General features: G+C 40.3%; 1 protein-coding gene across 2 annotated transcripts in view; it reads right to left on the bottom strand.

Moving 5' to 3' along the window:
• CNTNAP5 (contactin associated protein family member 5) overlaps window positions 1–20,406 on the bottom strand; it is an 858,994-nt gene that overhangs the window by 87,650 nt on the left and 750,938 nt on the right. For both annotated transcript variants that reach the window (XM_044242676.1, XM_044242675.1), the window contains one exon: window positions 16,267–16,491. In XM_044242676.1, coding sequence (XP_044098611.1) covers window positions 16,267–16,491 — 225 coding nt within the window. The remainder of the gene's footprint in view (window positions 1–16,266; window positions 16,492–20,406) is intronic.

The raw sequence follows: 20,406 nt of genomic DNA, 5'->3' as shown, positions 1-20,406 counted from the left end.
GGAAGAATGATCGTAGAGGAGGTAAAGAAGAAAAGAAAACGAGGGTTGTATATTTTCACGGTGCTATTTTCAGCATGCATTTCCCATAGATGCATCTTAAGTACTTTGGAGCAATGCCAACCAGGGTGCAATGTAGATATAAGTCAATATCCTTACAACACAGGCACTTAACAAGAAGACATGACTGATGCAATACACCTGCTTGCAGGAGAAGGAAGCTCAACCGCTCTGGGGAAATAAGTTTCCGATACCCCGTTTCTACTCCTTTTCACTTTGTCCGTGATTTATTGCCTTTGCCTGGCTTCAGCATGACAAAGGCTTCAGCTTTCACTACAAAATTATATTCCAGATTCCACTAAATATATTTGTAAGACAAGGGCCGCCAACAAAATTAAACTGCGGGCACCAAGACCGGCTGTTATTTAAAGCTAGAGAGAGATTACGGGGGATTATTACTTTATCAAAAAAATATTTCAGCTACGAAACCCATGCTTATTTCTCCAGCACTTTGGCTGTGTGCTAATTTATCTCCCACCTTGCACGGATTTAGTCTTTCATTGCCAATTTATTGGAAAGCCTGACAAATGTCGGTGGCCTGTGGTACAGGACACCCAGGCTTACTTAGTTATTGCTGCGGAGAGCAGGAAATCAGGACCTTCAATGGGGATTTATGTGTGCTGTTTCTTTGATTTTTTATTGTGCTTTCATTTGAACCATCAGGCATTTCATCTTTAATCTCGTTCATCTTTGAGATGCCCCATGTATGGATGGCAACGCAAACAACTAAAATCCAGCAGCAGTACAGTCATGGGGCTGATGATTTGGTCACCGTTTTTCCTCTACCAATTTTAAATGCGATATTTTATCTGTTTCAAACTGCCTCTCTTTTAAGATACCTTTCCTCAGACCTTTGTGTACGTTGAGAGGAAAAATACCTATCAAAATTAGAAATAAGAGGATAAGAGTAATCCATTTTTATGATTTGCTGTTTCTTCAGGTTTTTTCTCTCATTTTAGCTTCATGCTTTTAAGTAAAGCTGTTATCCGATTTAATTTATTCTCCTCGATTCTTAGCTGCACTTTAGTGCACCATAAAGATATGACAGTGAACTCTTTTGAAGATGAACCATTAGAATATGCTTTTAAAAGGTTCTTTTGCTTGAAAAAAAATGTGCCCTGTTTTTATTAAAATCTTTCAAGCAATTTCACTAGAAAATGTTGTCCATAGTGGCAATGTAGGTGTAGCCATTGGGCCCCTGAATGGTGCTAGACCAGTCCTGTGTCCTTGAATTAGTGTTACAGTGGTGGATCCAACAAGTTAACAGAGGCAGAGACAGTGACAATTTTGGTAACGGGCTGCTGCAGAAACCAAGTAGAAGGGCACTTAAAATAGTCTTTGGGAGGGAACCAGAATGCTTCCCAGAAGTGACATTAAAGTTAGACTGGAAGAAATAAGAATTCGCCAACAAAGAAGAGATAAAGGTGGGAAATGAAAAAATGATTCAAGCAAAGGTAACAAAATGTGAAAAGACCCAGAGGTGAAACAGCATGATGCATTCAACCTTGGAACATAATTCAATATGGGGAGAGGGTACAGTGGGGTCTGAGAATAATAAGAATTGGAATTCACAGGAAAGCAAGAACCTAGGGTTGAGCCAAGTTTGGAAATTAGCCCAAGGGCAGTGGGAGCTATCAGAAATGAGTGACATGAATATATTTGAATTTTGAAAAGATCACCCTGGTCAGAATAGAGAATGAATTAAAAGGGCATAGGCCTGGAGGCTGGGAGAAATTTTTGGACACTGTTGGCAGTAATCTGATTCTGAGGTTAGGGTAGCCAGAGCAAAGATTACCAGAGGGGGAGTGTACAAAAGCGATAGATGTAAGAGACTGAGGAAGTAGATACACTGAGATGCAAGAGGGTTGAATAAAACTTGATGACTGATGGACTCTGGAGGGGTAAGGAAGAAGAAGATATGGGTGATGCATATCTCTGACTAGTTGAACATAGAGCACTCCTTTGAGAAAGGAAAGACTCGAGCATGGGAAGATGTAGCTATAAGTATGTGTATGTGTGTGTGTGTGTACGTGTAGGCATGCACATTTGTATCTACATGCATACACATGTGTGTGCATGTGTGTGGGTGTATTGCATGTGTGTGCATTAATGTGCATATATGCGCATGTGTGTGCTGAGAGATTTGAGGTTAATCTGGGACACATGGAGCTTGAGGAGTCTACGTGACAGTCAACTAAAGTTACCCCCTCAAGCAGTTGAGACAATCTTCCTGAAGCCACAGCGATCTGCATAATCACTATGTGAAGTCCGGAGAATGGATGATATCTCAGTGAAGGTGTATCTTTGCTCCAAAAAAGCCGGAACTGCCCCCAAGGAAGCCAGTGTACAGGGGGCAAGCTGAGAGTAGGTTATCTACACAGGTGGCTGAGGAAGTAGCCAACAGCATAACATGTTCTAGCAAACCTATGGAAGTTAAGGCCTGCAAGAGATGTGGTAGTGAGGGGGCTTCTTAGTGGTCTTGCCATGCGCCATTTCAATAAAGTGTGCTTAACGGTTATGTAAATAGAACAATTTGTTATACTGAATATTTCCAGTAAAATTATTTCACTCACTTATTCTTCTGTCCATTAATTATAAGACTTACTTCACTAACTGAAAACAGGGAAATGGGGTATGTATACAACTCATTAGAGATGATCCTCTAATCTGCCTTCAATCAATATCCTGTATTATGTATATGTACTTGTATTTATATGTATTTATATTCATTTACTGGTAGGGAGAACTAGTTTTCTATTAACAAAACCATACACCTCTTTCTTTATGTTCAAACAATGGATTTATTCATGCATTTAACTATTGTTTATGAAAATAATACTGTTTAATAGTCAAAGAGCATAGCCAAAAAATTTCAAATAGTATAACAAGACTTAACAAGAGAAAGCAACTCCTGTCCCACACCTTCCTACTCTGGTCCCTCCTCCTGCCATGCAGTGACTTTTGGTTCTATTAGTTTTCTTGTTATTTTCTTTCAATTTTATTTAATTAAATATATTGCTCTTTGTTGATTTATTAATTTTAAATATTTTATTTTGCCTTACCACAATGGCAGACGAAGAATTACTTTTCTTGGACTCAGTCACATCCCCCCCATGCCTCCAATACAGGCAATCTTCAATTTTGGTTAGGTTGGTTTTCAAAGGCCATATTGTTGCGTCTGATGTAAATATCATCTTCTGCTGGTATCTATCACTTGTATGTTTTCTCTAAGAGCCACTCTCCAAAAGTCCTCTGTCAGTATGCTTATTCAACACCAGGTTTTCTCAGCCTTAAAGATATTGACCTTCCAAACTGGGTAATTCTTTGTGGGTGGTTGGGGTGGTGAGAAGGGAGGCTGTCCTGGGTCTTTACGTTGTTTGGCAGCACTGCTAACTTCTATCTACTACACAAGAGTAGCACTTCTCATCTGGACAGCTAAGAATGTCTTCTGATATTACCAACTGTCCCCTGGGAGACAAAATCATGCCCAGTTGAGCACCACTAGCCTGCCCAGTTGCTCACTGGGATTTCCGTATACCTGCCACCCTGAAATTATTTTGCCTATTCTGTGGTGGGTGATCTGCTTCCTGGATCTCATATCATACTTTTGTATATGTTTCCTTTCCGGGTGAAGCACATTGTAGCAGGCAGTCTCGAAGATGAGCCCATGGATCCCTGCCTCCCAGTAGTCATAACCTTGTGTACTCTCCTCCCACATCTCATTGTACCAGGTGTCACTGATGAATTTAGGTTCTGAAAAGACTCCTCTATCTGTCTTAAGTACACTCCCTTCTGTGTGCTTCTCTCTCCCTCTCTGTTTCTGTCTCTGTCTTTCTTACTCCTGCCATCCTCCACCATCTTCTCTTGGAGAAGCTGACTGACATGTTGTTTGTGCAGCCCTCTGGAAAAGTCAAAGAACTAATGACTAACTGCTCCAACAGCTACATGATGGAGCCAGGAAGCAGGTCATCTGCACTCAGACTACTGCAGTCCCTTCAGACTATGGCAGTGCAAGCCAAGGGGTAGGACCTCATGAGACACCATAAGGCAGAAACATCCAGCTAAGCCAGTCTCTCTCACAGAAATGTCTTTATACAGTTTAACCACATTTTTGTCGTTTAAAGGTACTAAATTTGGGGGTGATATTTTATACTATTTTATACTAATGCATGCATATTAAGTAGCATCTTTACAAAGGTGTTTACAGAGTCATAAACAATCACTCAAGCTACTTCCACCCTTTAACGCATAAAACTGCTTGCATTCCTTCCTCACATTTGACTAATAATTTCACTAAGCATAGCATTCCAGTTTGATAACCATTTTCCCTTAGGACTGCAAAGATGCTTCCATTATCTTCAAATTTCCAGTGTTTCTATTGAGAAATTCTCCACTAGTTTGAATCCTGATCCTGTCTTTACCAAAATTAGGGTTCTGTGTTTGCCTTGATGTGTGACTTCTGTCTACCGTGCTGGGTAGGGAAGCAAAGTTTTACATATAATTTCTTTTACTCTATATTTTCCAGTACATCTTTGCTAATGTTCTCTTCCCATCTCTTCACCATTTTTATACATCTAGTTAGAGAGTGAACATCATGTTTTGCCCTCCAATTTTCTCTTTTGTCTTCATATTGCCACATTTTGGTATTTTTGTTCAACCCCTGGGAGATTTCTCAAATATTATCTTCCCACTTTCAAGATTTCTAACAATTTCCCCTACTGCATTTCCAGGAGTTATTTTTTATCGTTTTCTAGTTTCATTTTAAACCATCACGTTCTTGTTTCATGGATTTATATAGTCTCCTACCTGACTGAAATACTGTAGTTTTAGTTTCTTCTGCTTCTTGCGTTATCCCTGTTTTCTCCACTAATCTCCATTTATTTAACCACTTTGATCTTTTTCTTTCATCTCGGAGGTTTTATGGAAATATCTGATGGCCCTAGTCATCTGTTCACACTTGTGACTGAGGCAATACAAATTGGATTGAAGATTCTCTGTGCAGGGACGGAGTTTGCCAACAGGCGGGGCTCACTGTTAGGTGACCACATGGGGGCACTATTCTTTTTAATGGGGGCATCCCTAAAATTATAATTATCAAATATATTTTTCATGGAATTGTTCAGTCCTTCTGTGGGAAACTCATCTCCTGCATGAAGAAAGAAAAACTTCACAGTAAGAGATCTTGGAAGAAGGGAGAATTGAGGCCAGGGATCTCATACCCCACTGTACAGAATGCCAGGTCATTTCTCTCTTTAGTCTTCTATCTAGATCTTTCCCTCAGCTTTGGAAACTCTGGTTCAATTTCTATATGTTACTAAATATGTCTAGTATTCTGGGGCAGAGGTGAAAAGGAATTTTCTTATCTTCCCAGACAAGAAAAAATGAATTTAGAGTCAACAGTTCTCTGCAAAACATTCTCATGTTTCCTTTCCTGATTTTGTGCCTCATCCCGGACTCTATGGTATACAGAATGCCCCGGCCTGAGCCTTTCTCATGAAACCTTCTCATTATCATGCCTTCCTAGTGACTTGGACCCAGTCAGCTTTCCTCCTCTATCTAATGTTCAGTCTTTTTAAAAAATCTCTTCATACTTTATACCCATTCTAAGCTCTGTTTTGTTCTCTTTGTCTTTTGGAGTTCTTACTTTTTTTTTTTTTTAATTTTTTAAAAAAATTCCTTTATGTCACTGTGGGGGAGTGTAGGAAGAGAACAACAATAAATTTGTGTCTTTATCCCTCATGTTTAACTAAGAATATGCATTTATTACTCGAGATTTTTCTAAACCAGAAAAATTCTGTTGAGCCTTATTAATTATATTAAAATCACCTGTTCTGAGAAAGTAGCATTCTCCCATGTGCCATTTCACTTCAAACTTTCAATTAACAGTGACTGTCAAATTTGGCTGGCTAATCTCATAGCAGGGCTCTAGCTATACCCTATAACTTACATCACAGAATTTGGCATCAATAAGGAATACTAGTTTGTCCTTGTTTGTTTGTTTGTTCCCACTGGATAGTCTGTATGCTTCATTGTGCGCCAAAGTGCAATTTTCCAAATAGAAGGCGATATCTGGCACCTCTCCCACTGGCAACGTGTTTCTAAATATTGGGGTTTAGTCTTCCTTATATACTTTCCCATCCTTTCTGTCTGGTCCATCTTTTATTTTTATTGTTTAAAGATTTTATTTTTTAATTTGACATGGAGAGAGATCACAGGTAGGCAGAGAGGCAGGCAGAAAGAGAGGAAGAAGCAGGCTCCCCGCTGAGCAAAGCGCTCAATCCCAGGACCCTGAGTTCACGACCTGAGCCAAAGACATAGGCTTAGCCCACTGAGTCACCCAAGCTCCCCTGGTCCATCTTTTAAACAGAGTTTTGGAAGCAAGGCACTACAGAGAGTGAACATGGCATTCCCAACCCAGCACACACCCCATGTGAAAGCTGAAGCAAACATCAGAGAGAAGGCAGCAGGTTCCTTGAGGAGCAGCACACAGAACAATGAGAAGTCAGAGAACAGAGCAGAATAGTTCATAAGCTAAAAAGTGATCAGTGGGCTTTGCTTTTTAGCCTCACAGGTTCAATGCTGTGTCTTCTTGGACAAGTCACTTAACTTTCCTGTGCCTGAGTTTCTTCACCTGTACAACAGGGAATGTTGGTGGCAACTTCACAGCCATTGTGAGGAAATGAGATGAACTAAGACAAAACTAAAACTGTTGTTCAGCGTGGGGCAAATATTAGCTGCTATCAACTGGTTCTGAGCTGGGAGATCAGGGTGGTGGTAGAAATTCCGACTGGACTCGGAAGGTTGAATACCTGCTCACCTTGTCTCCACTGCAGCTTTATAACAGTAGATTCGACGTCCAGGGCCCTCATGGCTAAACTCTGAGAGGATAAGGGACTTATTAAAGTGGAAACCCATCTTCAATAACTTTGAATGAAGAGAAATGATGATAAGCTAAGGCCTACTTGCTGCACAAAAGGTAATTAACTGCACAGAGAACTGAATAAACCCCGAGCTTGGGCTTTCTGCTGACAGTTTCACATCTCGAGGTTCAAGTATTTACAGATCAAGCATTCTAAGGAGAATAAAAACATGTCTTTTCTCTTAGAAAATCTTTCTTCACACAGACTGCAATGGCTTTCTTAATCCTTAAACCCCTAATTAGAGTTCTAGTCCAAAAGCTAACCATCCAGTTCCCTGTTCTCTTCAACTGTGGCTTTAAAAAAAATCAAGGTGGCTCAGTCACCAGCCAGTTTTTGTTCTGTTTTTTTGTTTTGTTTTGTTTTTTTCATAACCCTTCTTTGTATTTATCCCACATCTTTCATCTAGTTTCTTCAAACCCTTTACAGACAGGATCTTATTAATCCTCAACAACACTGCTGCACAGCCCTTGACCATTGCAATTATCCCAAATTTACAGATGAAGAAACCAAGGCACCAAGTGCACATCTTTTCTCTTTTTACAAACAATGAAGCATAAGAGCAGATAATAATTCTCTTGGTTCTCACGGGACAGTTGTAAGCAACCAGCCTTGCTGGGGGAAAAAAAAGAGAGAGAGAGAGAAAAAAAAAAGCAAAACAAAACAAACAGTTGCTCAATTCTTGGAAAATTTCTAAAGAGTTTTTTAAACTGAGAAAATTCAAAGACCCTGAAGGCTCTCAGAAAATAAAATCAAAGAATGCCAGTTCCACAGAGCCTCACTGCCCAAACAACCTTGCCTCTCAAAAGCACATCACAGGTAACAAAATGGAATCAGAGGAAGACCAGAATTTAGGATACTAATACTTGGTTAATATAATGTATGTTCATGCCCACATTCGCTAGAAAGCCTGCTGTGATAAACTGAAAAGAACTGCCCTCTTTCCTCTAGTACAGCCCCACTGGTGCTCTAGAAAGACCTCTCATGGACTCTGGGGGGTGTCCTCACACTTGCCACGCATAATTCAATCCAGGAATACCGAGGCCAGCTCCATGCTAAATACTCTGCTAGATGCTGACCTTACGAAGATGAAAATTGTGTATGGAATCCAACCTCAATATTCTCCCTGAAGCCAACTATATACCATACATGCTCTTCTACTATGAGCACATAGGACAGCATCGAGCACACAGTAGGTGTTGTGGACTGAATATATATGACCCCTCAAATTAATATGTTGAAGTCCTAATCCCAGTGTGGCTAAATTTGGAAACAGAGATTCCAGGGAAGTAATTACGGTGAAATAAGAGTGGGACTCTGATTCAATAGGATGAGTATCCATTTCAGAAGAGAAACCAGAGCACGCTCTCTTTCCCTCTCAGGCACATGCATACCGAGGAAAGGCCACGTGAACATACATCTGCAACTCAGTGGGAGAGCTCTCACTGGACTCCAGCCCAGCTGGTACACAGATAACAGACTTCTAGTCTTCAGAACTGTGAGAAAATAAATTTCTGTGATAAAGCCACCGATCTGTGGTAATTTGCTATGGCAGCCCTGGCAGACACACACAGGAGGTGTATTAAATAAATGTTCATAGAGTTAATTGTATTTTGTAATTTTTTTAAGAGAGAGAGAGAGAGAGAGAGCAAGTGAGTTGGGAGAAGTGGGGGAGGGGCAGAGGGAGAAGAAGAGGGACTCTAAAGCAGGTTCCATGCCTAGCAAGGAGCCTGATGCAAGCTTTCACAACCCTGAGATCATGACCTGAGCGGAAACCAAGGGTCGGATGCTTAGCCAACTAAACCACTGAGGTGTCCCTTGTAATTTTTGTTACCCTTAATTTCATGCTAGTCTTTGATTATTGCTCTTCACTCAGGGACTTAGAGCACTGACTTAGTAGCTCTGCTCTTGCTATTTTGGCTTCCTTGATGCTGGCACTTACTGCCCAGCCAGCTCCATGGTCAGAGCGGCAGGGGCTTGAGGTAGGGGTTCCCAAGCGTTTAACTATATCTCCTCAGTCATATGTCACTGGGCTTGGCCCTACTGTGAGCAGAGCTTATTTAATCCTTTATATACCCTCTTCTTCATTTATTTTATGTCTCTCTCTGTCTGTCTTTATTTCAGAAAAATCAGAGAAGTTCCTCAACAGTCTAGTTCAGAGTGTATTTGAGAAAGCCATTCTTAAAGGTTTTTTGCTTTGTCTTCATGCTTATGTATATCAAAAGTTTCTACCTAATGACAACAGCCAACCTGGAGGTTGGAGACCCCGTGCCTCATCTTTCTCCTTCTTCAGGGTAATGTCCCCTCAATTAGATGCTCAGTCTCTAGACAATGGGTGATTTTCATGTCCTCTTTGTATTAAATTTTAATCTCAGTCATCCTGAATCCTGACCTTCACATTCATGCTCTGCCAACCCAAGCATTAAAATAATTAATGTTATTATTATTTATTGTAAATGAGAAAATGCAATGTGTTTTGTTCTTTACAGTCTGTGAAGAACAATTTCTTGCAATATCTCATTTGGTCTTTGTCTTAGCCTGATTGAACTGCTATAATAAAATACTTCAAACTAGGTAGTCCAACCAACAGAAACTGATTTTCCCAAAGTTCTGGATGCCAGCAGGTGAGATGAGCAGTGCCTGGTGAGGATTCTTCTCTTGGTTTTTACATGGCCACCTTCTACTCTGTCCTTAAATGACCAAGTGAGACAAAAACAGAGAGGAAAGTCTGGTGTCCCCACTTTTAAGGACACTAACCCTAGCAGATCAGTGTTCTCTCCTTATAACCTACATTAACCTTAACTTCCTTCTTACTCTAATAACTAAGAGGGGTGCCTGGGTGGCTCAGTAGGTTAAATATCTGACTTCAGCTCAGATCATGATCTCAGGATCCTGGGACTGAGCCCCACTTTGGGCTCCTGGTTCAGGAGGGAGTCTGCTTCTCCCTCTTCCTCTCTCACTCTCCCTCTGCTTCTTCCCCTACTTGTGCTCTCTCTCTCTCTTTCCCTCTCCCTCAAATGAATAAATTTTTAAAAAAATCTTTAAAAAATACAAGGAGTCACTTCAACATATGGATTTTAGGGGGACTCAATCTTCGAGGACCTATAAGCACACCACAAAATAAGAAATCCAGGAAAACAGACAGAAGGAAAACAAGAACAATGACTGGGATCCAGTGTTTTAATTAATTAATTAATTAATTAATTAATTTGAGAGAGAGAGTGCATGAGTCAAGGGAGGGATAACAGGGGAGGGTGAGAAAATCTGAGCAGACTCACGCTGAGCATAGAGACTGATGAGGGGCTTGATGTCACAACTGTGAGATCATGATCCGGGCCAAAACCAGAGTGAGATGCTTAACTGACTGAGTCACCCTGATGCCCCAACCCGGATTTGGTTGTATTCACCATACCTTCATTATTCACACAGGCCCACGCCTTGGCACAGAGGATTAACTATCTGATACTGGAGATAACTTTTGTGTCTGCCCATATTTTTGTCCTTCCTCTAAGAAAGGGCAACAGAGAGGGACTCTTGATATTTTCTCAAGGTCCTGCTGTGTCAGAACCACATTACTCTGAAATGGAGGCGAGAAGCGCAATAGGACCTGGTATTTCCTCCCAGTAAGAGATTATTAGAAAGCCAGAAATGGAGGAAATGCACCAACTAAAACAATCCTGCAGATATCAAAAGACAATGGGGGAATTTTAAGTTCAATAGCAGCAAAGTATTGCCTGACACAAGCCCAGAGACTAAAGTGGTCATGGTGATGTCTTCAGAGGTGTGCTTTTCTCAACCTGTTTATCAGGATCCCTGCTGCTCTAAGGAACTCACATATACGCTGGTGTCAGAGAGGGCATGGTAAGCGGCAGCACTAAACTTTGAACGTCTTCTCCAAGAAAGCAGCAAAGACAGAGAGTAGTCTGGGGTCAAACCCGTCCCATTTAGCACCTGTTGACATTTGTACTTTGAAGACGTTCCCTCTCTGGATTCCTCCTTACCCTTGTCTCCCTTGAGTCAGTCTGTTCAAAATGTAAAGTGTCTGGGTTCATCATTATTCCATCCAAGGTATGTACAATCACAAATGCAGACAGAGCATCCTTATGAATGTATGTATTAAAAAAAAAGAAGAAGATTTGATAAAAAGAAAATGCTGAAGCAAAGTCAGACAAACCATTTAATGCTGGAGGGCAGCTGAAAAGCCACCATGGGAAGGTGACCTGGGGGCCCTGTTTGGATTTTGTATCCACATGATTTCACGGTAGATTGATGGCCTTAGACTTAGCACATATTCTAAATTTGATTTCTTTTTTTAAATTTTTACTATAGAGGAACCAAGAAGGACACATGATTAAAGTGTAGGAAGGGGAACGGAATGGGAAAAACTATGTGTATTTCACATGCAATGGAAATAAAATGGAGAAAATAAGGAACAATAAAAGAAACCTCTAATTTTATTAAACAAAAATCTAATGTCTGCCTGGAAAACACTGATTTATCTTTCTTGACCCAACTCAAGTTTTAATATCTTCATGAAGCCTTTTGTGACCCTCCCTCCCAGAAAGAATTCGTGACTCTTTTCCTTCTTTGCTTCAGTCTACCTGGAACAAACTATACCCATATCTATGACACGTTGTTGTCCTTCTTTGTTGTGTCTCTGTTCTCAGACCAGATCCTTACAGGCAGAACAGACGTTGTCTGAATACGTCTCTCCCCTGCGTGAAATATTACTGCCACATCGTAGATGGTCTGCAAATAGTTGTTACATGACAAGCTTGAAGGGACTCCATGGTACCATGCAGAAGGCAGAGCCATCACTCAATAAAATTTTGTGAAATTTAAGTGTCTCTTTAGAAAATTTCATCGTCTTCTCTGGACCCTCTCCTCCTTCACATGCCCCTTCTCCTCCAACTGCCGTATCTCTGAGAAGTTACCTGTTGTCCAAAGCTCCAGCTGAAGGGAGCCCCTTCACTCTCCTGAAGACTCTCTAACCTCAAATGCCTCCTTCTCATTCTCTAATCTCCCATCCCAGAAATGGAAATTCTTTTCTTCTTTTAGGAAAAAGGACATGTTTTCATTTGAAAAGACAGCAACGACTTAGCCCGAATAAGTCTCTAGAGGGAGAAATGTCAAGAAAAACAGTAAAGGGCAAAGAGGAATTCCAAGCATGCTAAACCGAACCCCCACCAGGGAGACACTTGTAAGAATGACTCTGATTCCCACTGTTCTTCTTTTCTCTGGACTGTATACCCATATTAAATAGATTTGCAAGCCAAGGATTTTGTTCAGCATTTACGCAGTTCATTCACCTGTCTCCACCACCCCCTCCCCGGCTTCTTAACCCACAGTGCTGAAATTGGAACCATTTTGTATGACATGGCCATGGGCATTTTCTTCTTCCTGGGGAGAACAAAAAGGACTCCTTTTAAGAGTGATCCTCTCATCATAATTTCTACCAGATTCCCAGAGGTGTCTTAAATCAAAGAAAGGCTAAAAAACCTGTACTAACAGAAAACCCTTAACTTCATCTCAGAGAAGTGTGAATCAATCTTAGAAAACCCTTCCAGAGAAGGACTTTCCCTAGTTAACCCTTTACCATGTTTGCTACTTTTTTCCCCCCAAGCTGTAGGTATTCTTAAATTCCATTAGTGTTTTCGGAGGTGTATTTCTCCCTGAAGTCTATCAGGAATACACACACACACACACACACACACACACATACATATACATATACATATATATGTATATGTATATGTATGTGTGTATATATATATATACAGATATTAGGAATATCCTTAGCTCCTCATGAAGCAAGGTGCCCACATTATTTACTGGCAATTAGGTCAGTGGCCTAATACCATGATCATACTGGGAACAAGCTGTACCAATACCATTTCTTCATTCCTTATAGAAGCATTTTAAAAGCTGCAAATGAAGCCCTAACAGAAAGAAAGAAAAATGTAAGACTATACAGGAATGGAATAGAGAATCACAAAATCTTCCAGAGAAGGACTTTCCCTAGTTAACCCTTTACCATGTTTGCTACTTTTTTCCCCCCAAGCTGTAGGTATTCTTAAATTCCATTAGTGTTTTCGGAGGTGTATTTCTCCCTGAAGTCTATCAGGAATATATACACACACACACACACACACACACACACATACATATACATATACATATATATGTATGTGTGTATATATATATATATAGGTATATATATATATACAGATATTAGGAATATCCTTAGCTCCTCATGAAGCAAGGTGCCCACATTATTTACTGGCAATTAGGTCAGTGGCCTAATACCATGATCATACTGGGAACAAGCTGTACCAATACCATTTCTTCATTCCTTATAGAAGCATTTTAAAAGCTGCAAATGAAGCCCTAACAGAAAGAAAGAAAAATGTAAGACTATACAGGAATGGAATAGAGAATCACAAAATCTTAGACTTGGAAAGAAACTCAGAGGTTATTTTTCTCCCTCATCCACTGCCAGTATTCTTATTATACTTTCTCCAAGGAATTGTCATTTAATTACTGTTTGAAGATACCCAATGACAAGGAATTCACTCTCACTCAAGGCATTTGCTCTATTGTTATAACCCCTGAATTCCTAAGAGATTCATCCTTAAACTTAGACAGAATCTAACTTCTGGTTAGATTGCCTGAGAAATCTGGACAATCCGATTCCCTCATAGATCTAGATTGCCCATCAAAAACTGTAAGACAGTTTTTGAATCTCTTTTTCCTTATCATGTTTAGACAGCACAGCATCCTGTCTCTTTTCTTTGCTCTCCATAGATTCTGATACTGGGCAGTGGGGAGTCTGTGAAGGAATGAATGAATGAGAGTGTATATCTCCCCTGCATCTCTGTAGGATAAATGTCAGGAAATGCCCAGGATTCCAAATCAGAAAGGCATCTACCACTGCCCAGTGTGACAAGCGTTCCCTAGAGCAATGGGGGAGGGGGTTCTCTGAGTTAGAGTGAGGGGAGGAGAGCACTATGTGATTAGCCACTGCCTGGACTGAGGCAGTAAGTTAGACTGAGAGGTGAAGCCTAAATTTTCACACTGGCCCTGTGACCTGAGCCTAAAACAAACAAGCAAACAAACAAGGCACAAGTACCTCCTTGCTTCCTGCACTTAGCTAGGGCTTTAAAAATGCAAATGCCTATGGTGTCAAGTAGAACTTTCAGGGAAGTGAGGCTTTAGAGTATAAGACATAGGGGATCAGGCAGAATTCAAGAATGCCTTCCCAATTAAATAAATGCAAGTTATTTAAAACACCCTGTGTTTCAAAAAATAAATAACACTCTTCATTTAGAGCTATGGTTAAGAACACAAAATATGCTACCAGAGTCAGAGAGGGAGGACTGAATTCTAACTCTTTTACTTACTTGCTGTGAGGTTTTAAGCAGGTTACTTCGTGTCTGTATGCCTTTTAGTTTCTGGAGCTATGAGATTAATTCCACCACCCACATAGGATTATTGTGAGAATTAAGGGCTGTGCCCATTCATTAGAACAATGCCCAGAATATGGGAGTGTGTGTGTTGAGTGTGTGTGTGTGTGTGTGTGTGTGTGTGTAGAGTAGACGGAGTAGTATGTATATGTAACCAAATATAGTTATTCCTGTTATTCACTGTCTGTATCCATAGGTACAGCCTGGCTGGTACAAGTGTGCCGTGGAATCACACCTATAAGATGCTTTGGGGAAAAACTTGCATTTCAGAGCTCTGTAACTATATTACTATAGTCCAGCTACATCACAGCAGGATGGTCTAGCTTAGAGGAAAGATGGTGGGGCTGATTATCAGGAGATCTGGCTTCTGGTCCCAACGGTGTCATGAATTATCTGGCCCACATAGGTTCATCAGTTAATCTAGGTCTCAGCATCCTCAGCCAGACTTCTCCACCTCAAAGAGACATTATGGGGCCAAAGTTTAAGATATGACAAGTTAATATAATGGTTCTACTCATACAAAGGTCTGCTGATAAATAAGAGGTCTAATGGTTCCTTTCCTTCTTACAGGCTGCTCAAGATCAGGTAGGTGGAGTGGTCAGTCACCACCCCAGGAACCCTCTCTCTTTTTTCCTTCCCTTTCATTTGCTCTTAGAATGAATTAGTCCTGTTATTGTCTGTGGGAACCTTATTATCAATGTATGTCAGGCCTGAGTCAACTCACATGTCCACCAGGTCTGATCCTTGCGTTAGGCCCACACATCATTTTTATTTTCAGTATCATAGTCAGAGAGCAAGATGAAGCGAAGAAAAATGATAACACCCTCCCGTACCCCCACCAAAAAAATAGAGAGCAAGAGAAATAGCTGGAGTCTCTGTGGAGTCTCTGTCCTAAGGTCTGGAGACGGCAGAGTGCACACTGCACATTCCAAGCTTCCTTTCTTCTCTGCCCCAGCACGGTCTACCCCGGGGGATCATGCTAAAGCCCAGACTCCTCTCATTATCTTGACAAATTACAAGAGGAGGCAGGACATAGTCTCGATCATGGGAACGTGTTCTCTGAGACCTAACTACAGGATCAGGGATGTCCACATCTTCGCGCTCTTTGTCTGTCCCAACAGTTGTTCCATTCCCCAGGATTTTGATGTCACGGTGCCCTTGACCAATAGTCCTCCTCATTGTGAGGTACAATCACACAGTGAGGGAAGAAAACCTGACTTCCCCTAACAGCCGTCAGAACTGGTGTCCTACAACAAATACCCCTTTCATGAAGTGGGTCCCAGCACCTGTCCCCGTCTAATCTTCATATATTCCATTTAGTGCACATTCTCTTCAAGGGATGATTCTCAGCGCCATGCCCCATATTGCATAAGGGTATGACTCACATGTACCACTTCTCTCCAAGACCTAGGCAATTGACTCCTATTAATACAGCCTGCATTTGTAATAGCCTTCAGTAAAGGAGACTGCAGCAAAGATGACACGATATATGTGACAAGCGTCCTTTTGAAATTCAGATAGGCTTGTGATTTTCTCCTTTACACTTAATGGATTCCAGCACAGAATAAATAATAAAGAATTACTGCTACACAGTTGAGGCAAATTAAAGGCAATGCATTTGAGACTTCAGCAATGAACTGACATTGGCCCTGAATACCAAATGCAAGTCATAAAGGTAAAGTACAATCAAGGCTGTGGCTGAAGGTCCAGAATTAAGCTGCCCAGGTGGGACCAAATTTAGGCTGAAATTATGCAGCGTTCTGGAGGGCAGGCACTGTCCCTCTTGCCCACTGTGACACTCCATCAGGCTTCATGCTGTCAGTACTCACCATTCTTGCAGAGCAGGACAGCCAGGTAATCCTGAGAAGAAGAATTGATGTAGAGCAAGAGGCTGGGCGCCTGGGCTGTCACAAAGCTAAAAGCAATATTTTCCTTGGATGGAGCCGAATCTGCGTAAATCGCTGAGGATGAGAGACTTATATTTTTGGTCACTGGATAGGGTTCTTGAAACATATACATAACAGAAGTGCCAGCCTCAAAAACAGCAGAAACCTCTGAAAAATAGAAGAGGGGAATGCACACATTGCAACATTTAGTTGATTATTCCGGACAGCAATAACTGTTTATGGTTTGCTATGCATCAAGCACAGCATGATGGTTTTTACCTGAATTATATAATACGCTTTCCACAATAAGTCTGAAGTGGCAGAAGTCGTTACTCTTATTTACAAATGAGAAACATGAAGCTTACAGAGGTTAAGCACCTTGAACAAGGTTGCATAGCTAAAATAGGAGAGCTGAGATTTGCATCCTGAAGTCTAGTTCCAGTTTAACATTCATTTGCAGTACAGCTACCGTGTGCTGGGCTGATTTTTCAAGAAGCAAAGATAAACCGTCCCTGCCACCAGCACAGTAGAGATAAATTTTCCTGGGACTTTCGTAGTTTCAAAACTGAGATTTTAACAGTTTCAGCTTGTGCTTTTCTGGTGTGTTAGGAGGATTGCAAGTGGATTCTAAGTTACTGAGAGTAGGACACTAGGGGAGGCAGTGGTAATTCTCTATGGCGTTGGGTAAAATGTAAGGATCTGTGGACACAGAAGAGAGAGAATCTGTGGAACTCATAGAATAAGGCATTAAGTATCTAACCACCTGACTCTTTTTTTTTTTTTTTTTTTTTCATTTTGAGGAATTGGTAGTCCTTTCCAAAGAGAGAAATGACTTGAACAAATGGGATACAAGTCCTATAGCATAACACACTGGATGGAGTTCTGCCACCACCACGGAGAAAGGCAGCATCTACAAACTAATGACTGTCAGTTAGCTGGAATGTGCAAATGACCCACCTTCCCTGTATCATGTGCTCACTCCAACTCTTACTCTTTTAGCTTGGTGGAACTAGCACAGGATCTGGCTTCTGTTCTGGATCTGAAAGCTCATTCTATATCACACTAGCTGTGTAGTCCCAGGTAAGTTAGTGCACCCTGGGGTGTCTGTTTTGTCTTCTGGTGAATAGGAAACATTAACACTTCAACAGTATTTCCAGATGCCTAAATGAGATAATGTGCATAGAACACTTATGAGAGATAGCCACTATAGTTGAATCTTGTAAGCTCTCCATATTAGAAGAGACTTTAACCTGAACCCATCATAATTTCCTTTACAGACTGTATCTGTTTTTTGACTCCAAATCCATCCAAAGGCTGAGATATCTTTTTTTTTTTTTTTTTTTTTCCATCCAGGTTGCTCTTACATCCTCCTACAATTTTATCTCTATATGGTACTATAGTATCAGGGCATGGAGGAAAGTTTCCTTCACAAAACAACACAGCTCACATCTAGCAACAACCCCTACTATAAAGATAACACAATGAACATGAACCCATATTACCATGATAGATTTCTCTTTTTCCTGTATGATGTGTGGAATTTTCCTAATCCCTCATGAAATTCCCTGATTGAGTTGGTGGCACCTAGAACATAATCAAACCTGGTTTTCCCTTCCTAATTCTATTGCAAATTTGTTCTACCTTTGTGAAAATTATATAACAGCCTATAAGAGTGCCAAAAAAATTAAAGTTGCATATTTATGCATATTGCTTAGCAGATTGGGAATACCAGTTCATTTCGACTAAAGTTTCAGAGAATGTGTTCTGCATTTATCATTCGGTTTACAACATTAGTACTCCTGATTACAAAGATATGCAGCACAGACTTGTGACAGTGAGGATTCCAGTTAATCATCAGCTTGATTCAAGCACTATCCTCAAGTGAATTTCCTCAGGGACATTTGCCCTGCATTTTGAGCTACTATCTCCTAGTTAACAGAATAATGGCTTTTATTTGATGTTGTGAGTGTGTTCAAATGTAACTGTAATTCAGAGCATTCTTTTATGAATAGCATATTAGATATCGGCATATATATTACATTTTTTTCTTAATTCTCAGGGCAGGAAATTAAAACGTGAAGCACTTTTAAACTAGAGCTGCCTTACCAAATTTCTGTCTTCCTTTCTCTCCTAGCCGCAGTTCTAATTATTCTTAATGCTTAATGATTTTAATTTTTAATATTTAGATACCATTGATTTTAACATAAAGTTTCCTTACCAAAACATTGGGATTCTATTATTCTATAAGTTTCTTATATTTTATAATCTAAGAGTTTAAGCTCCCTGACCATATTTTAAGCTGAATGATTTGTCTGAATACACAAAACTTCTGGGTTCATTAGAAGAAAGATCTTAACTTGGATGAGATCATCTCTGATCCTCATGCTATTCTAAGGCCATGGAACCAGTATCAGCAATGTCTACTGAGCACTTACCTGTCGAAAAGAATTATGCTGATTATGTTCTGAGAAGAAAGGACACTTATCAAACAAAACAAAACACAATGGAAGGTAGCCTGCAGTGTGATGTGTGCGATATAGACAATGATTCCTAGAGCTGGAAGTCTCTGTGGCCACAGTAACTTGATCAGACCTGAAAGGGCAACTCTGCACTGACCAGGAGTGAAGTGTGGGATAAACTAAGAGAAACAGTTAGGAAACAAGGTGGTCGCTGAGCCATCTGTGGAGTCTAACAGATGGAAACTGACACTTGGCTGTGCCTCTTCTCTAATGCTCTCAGAGGATCCCACTCAAACTCAGCTCATGTACAAGTAGGGATGGATTCAATCTTGCAGGCAGAAGGACTGGAAGACATTATGGAGAAACACAACACATAGTAGGAACTCAATGGACAATAGCTGGTCTGACTGAGAGTGATATAATTTAGAATTAGAATAAGCATAAAGGTAATGAGTAGGCTAGTGATTACCTAGAAATTGGTGAAGTTGTAATTAATATAGCAGAACATCAAACTAAAAATAAACAATTGGCAATTTGAATGCTGAGTGGATTTGTCGTAATATTAGACATTCATTTTTCTTGTGATTGGTCTTGTGGATCTGTGTTATTAATAAGCTCTAATCTTTTAGCAATACATATTGTAACCTTTATAGATGAATGATGTAATATTTGAAGTTTACTCCAAAATAATAAAGGAAGAGAAGAGGATGTTAGTATATAGATGAAATCAGATTGGTCATGAGTTGATCATTTTTGAAGCTAAATAATGGATGCATGAGGGTTCTGAAACCTTCTCTCTATTATCACCGGGAATTGTTTGTTTGTTTTTATTTTGTTTTTTGTTTTTAGTGATATCCATTGGCAGGAAGGTAAATATTAAAGAACTTTCAACAGGTTTTGGGCAACTGATAAAGCATACTTAAACATACATGCTATTTTTTCACTGAAATTCCATTGGCAAGAAAATAATACATGTGTTTATCACAGCATTATTGATGCGCAAAAGTTGGGGTAATGTAAACTTCCAAACAGGGGTGCCTGGGTGGCTCAGCTGGCTAAGCACCTGCCTTCCTCTCAGTCCTGGGATCCAGCCCTATGTTGGGCTCTCTGCTCAACAGGGAGTTTGCTTCTTCCTCTCCTTCTGCCCATCCCCCTGCTCATGCTCCCTCTCTTTGTCTCTAGCTCTCTCTCTCTCTCTCTCTCTTAAATAAAAATAATAAAATTCTAAAACAGTTATAAAAGCAAGCACTTAGTGAGGCTTTATTTGCCAGGCATTATTTCAAGTGTTTTGTGAAATGCTCATTAAATGCTCATCACAACCCTCTGATGGATTTTTGAATTTTCTAATCTTATAGATGAGAAAACCAAGACTGGGAGGTCATTCTCACAAGTAGCAGCACACAGTGTAGACAGAATCTGAATTTAGGCAGATCAAGTGCAGAATGATGCCACTACTGCAAAGCTAAACTGTTCTGGGGATAGAATGGTTGAAGTGTTGAAGTAAGCAGGGGCAATCCCACCATTAAAACTGACAAATTACAAAGAAATATCTATAAAATGAAACAAGCAAAATTTGATATAAAATGTAGATATGAAATACGGAATTATTGTAGTTATATTAAAT

The sequence above is a fragment of the Neovison vison genome, chromosome 3, assembly GCF_020171115.1.
Source record: "Neovison vison isolate M4711 chromosome 3, ASM_NN_V1, whole genome shotgun sequence".
Taxonomy (NCBI): domain Eukaryota; kingdom Metazoa; phylum Chordata; class Mammalia; order Carnivora; family Mustelidae; genus Neogale; species Neogale vison.
This window is presented reverse-complemented; position numbering and strand designations above follow the sequence as displayed.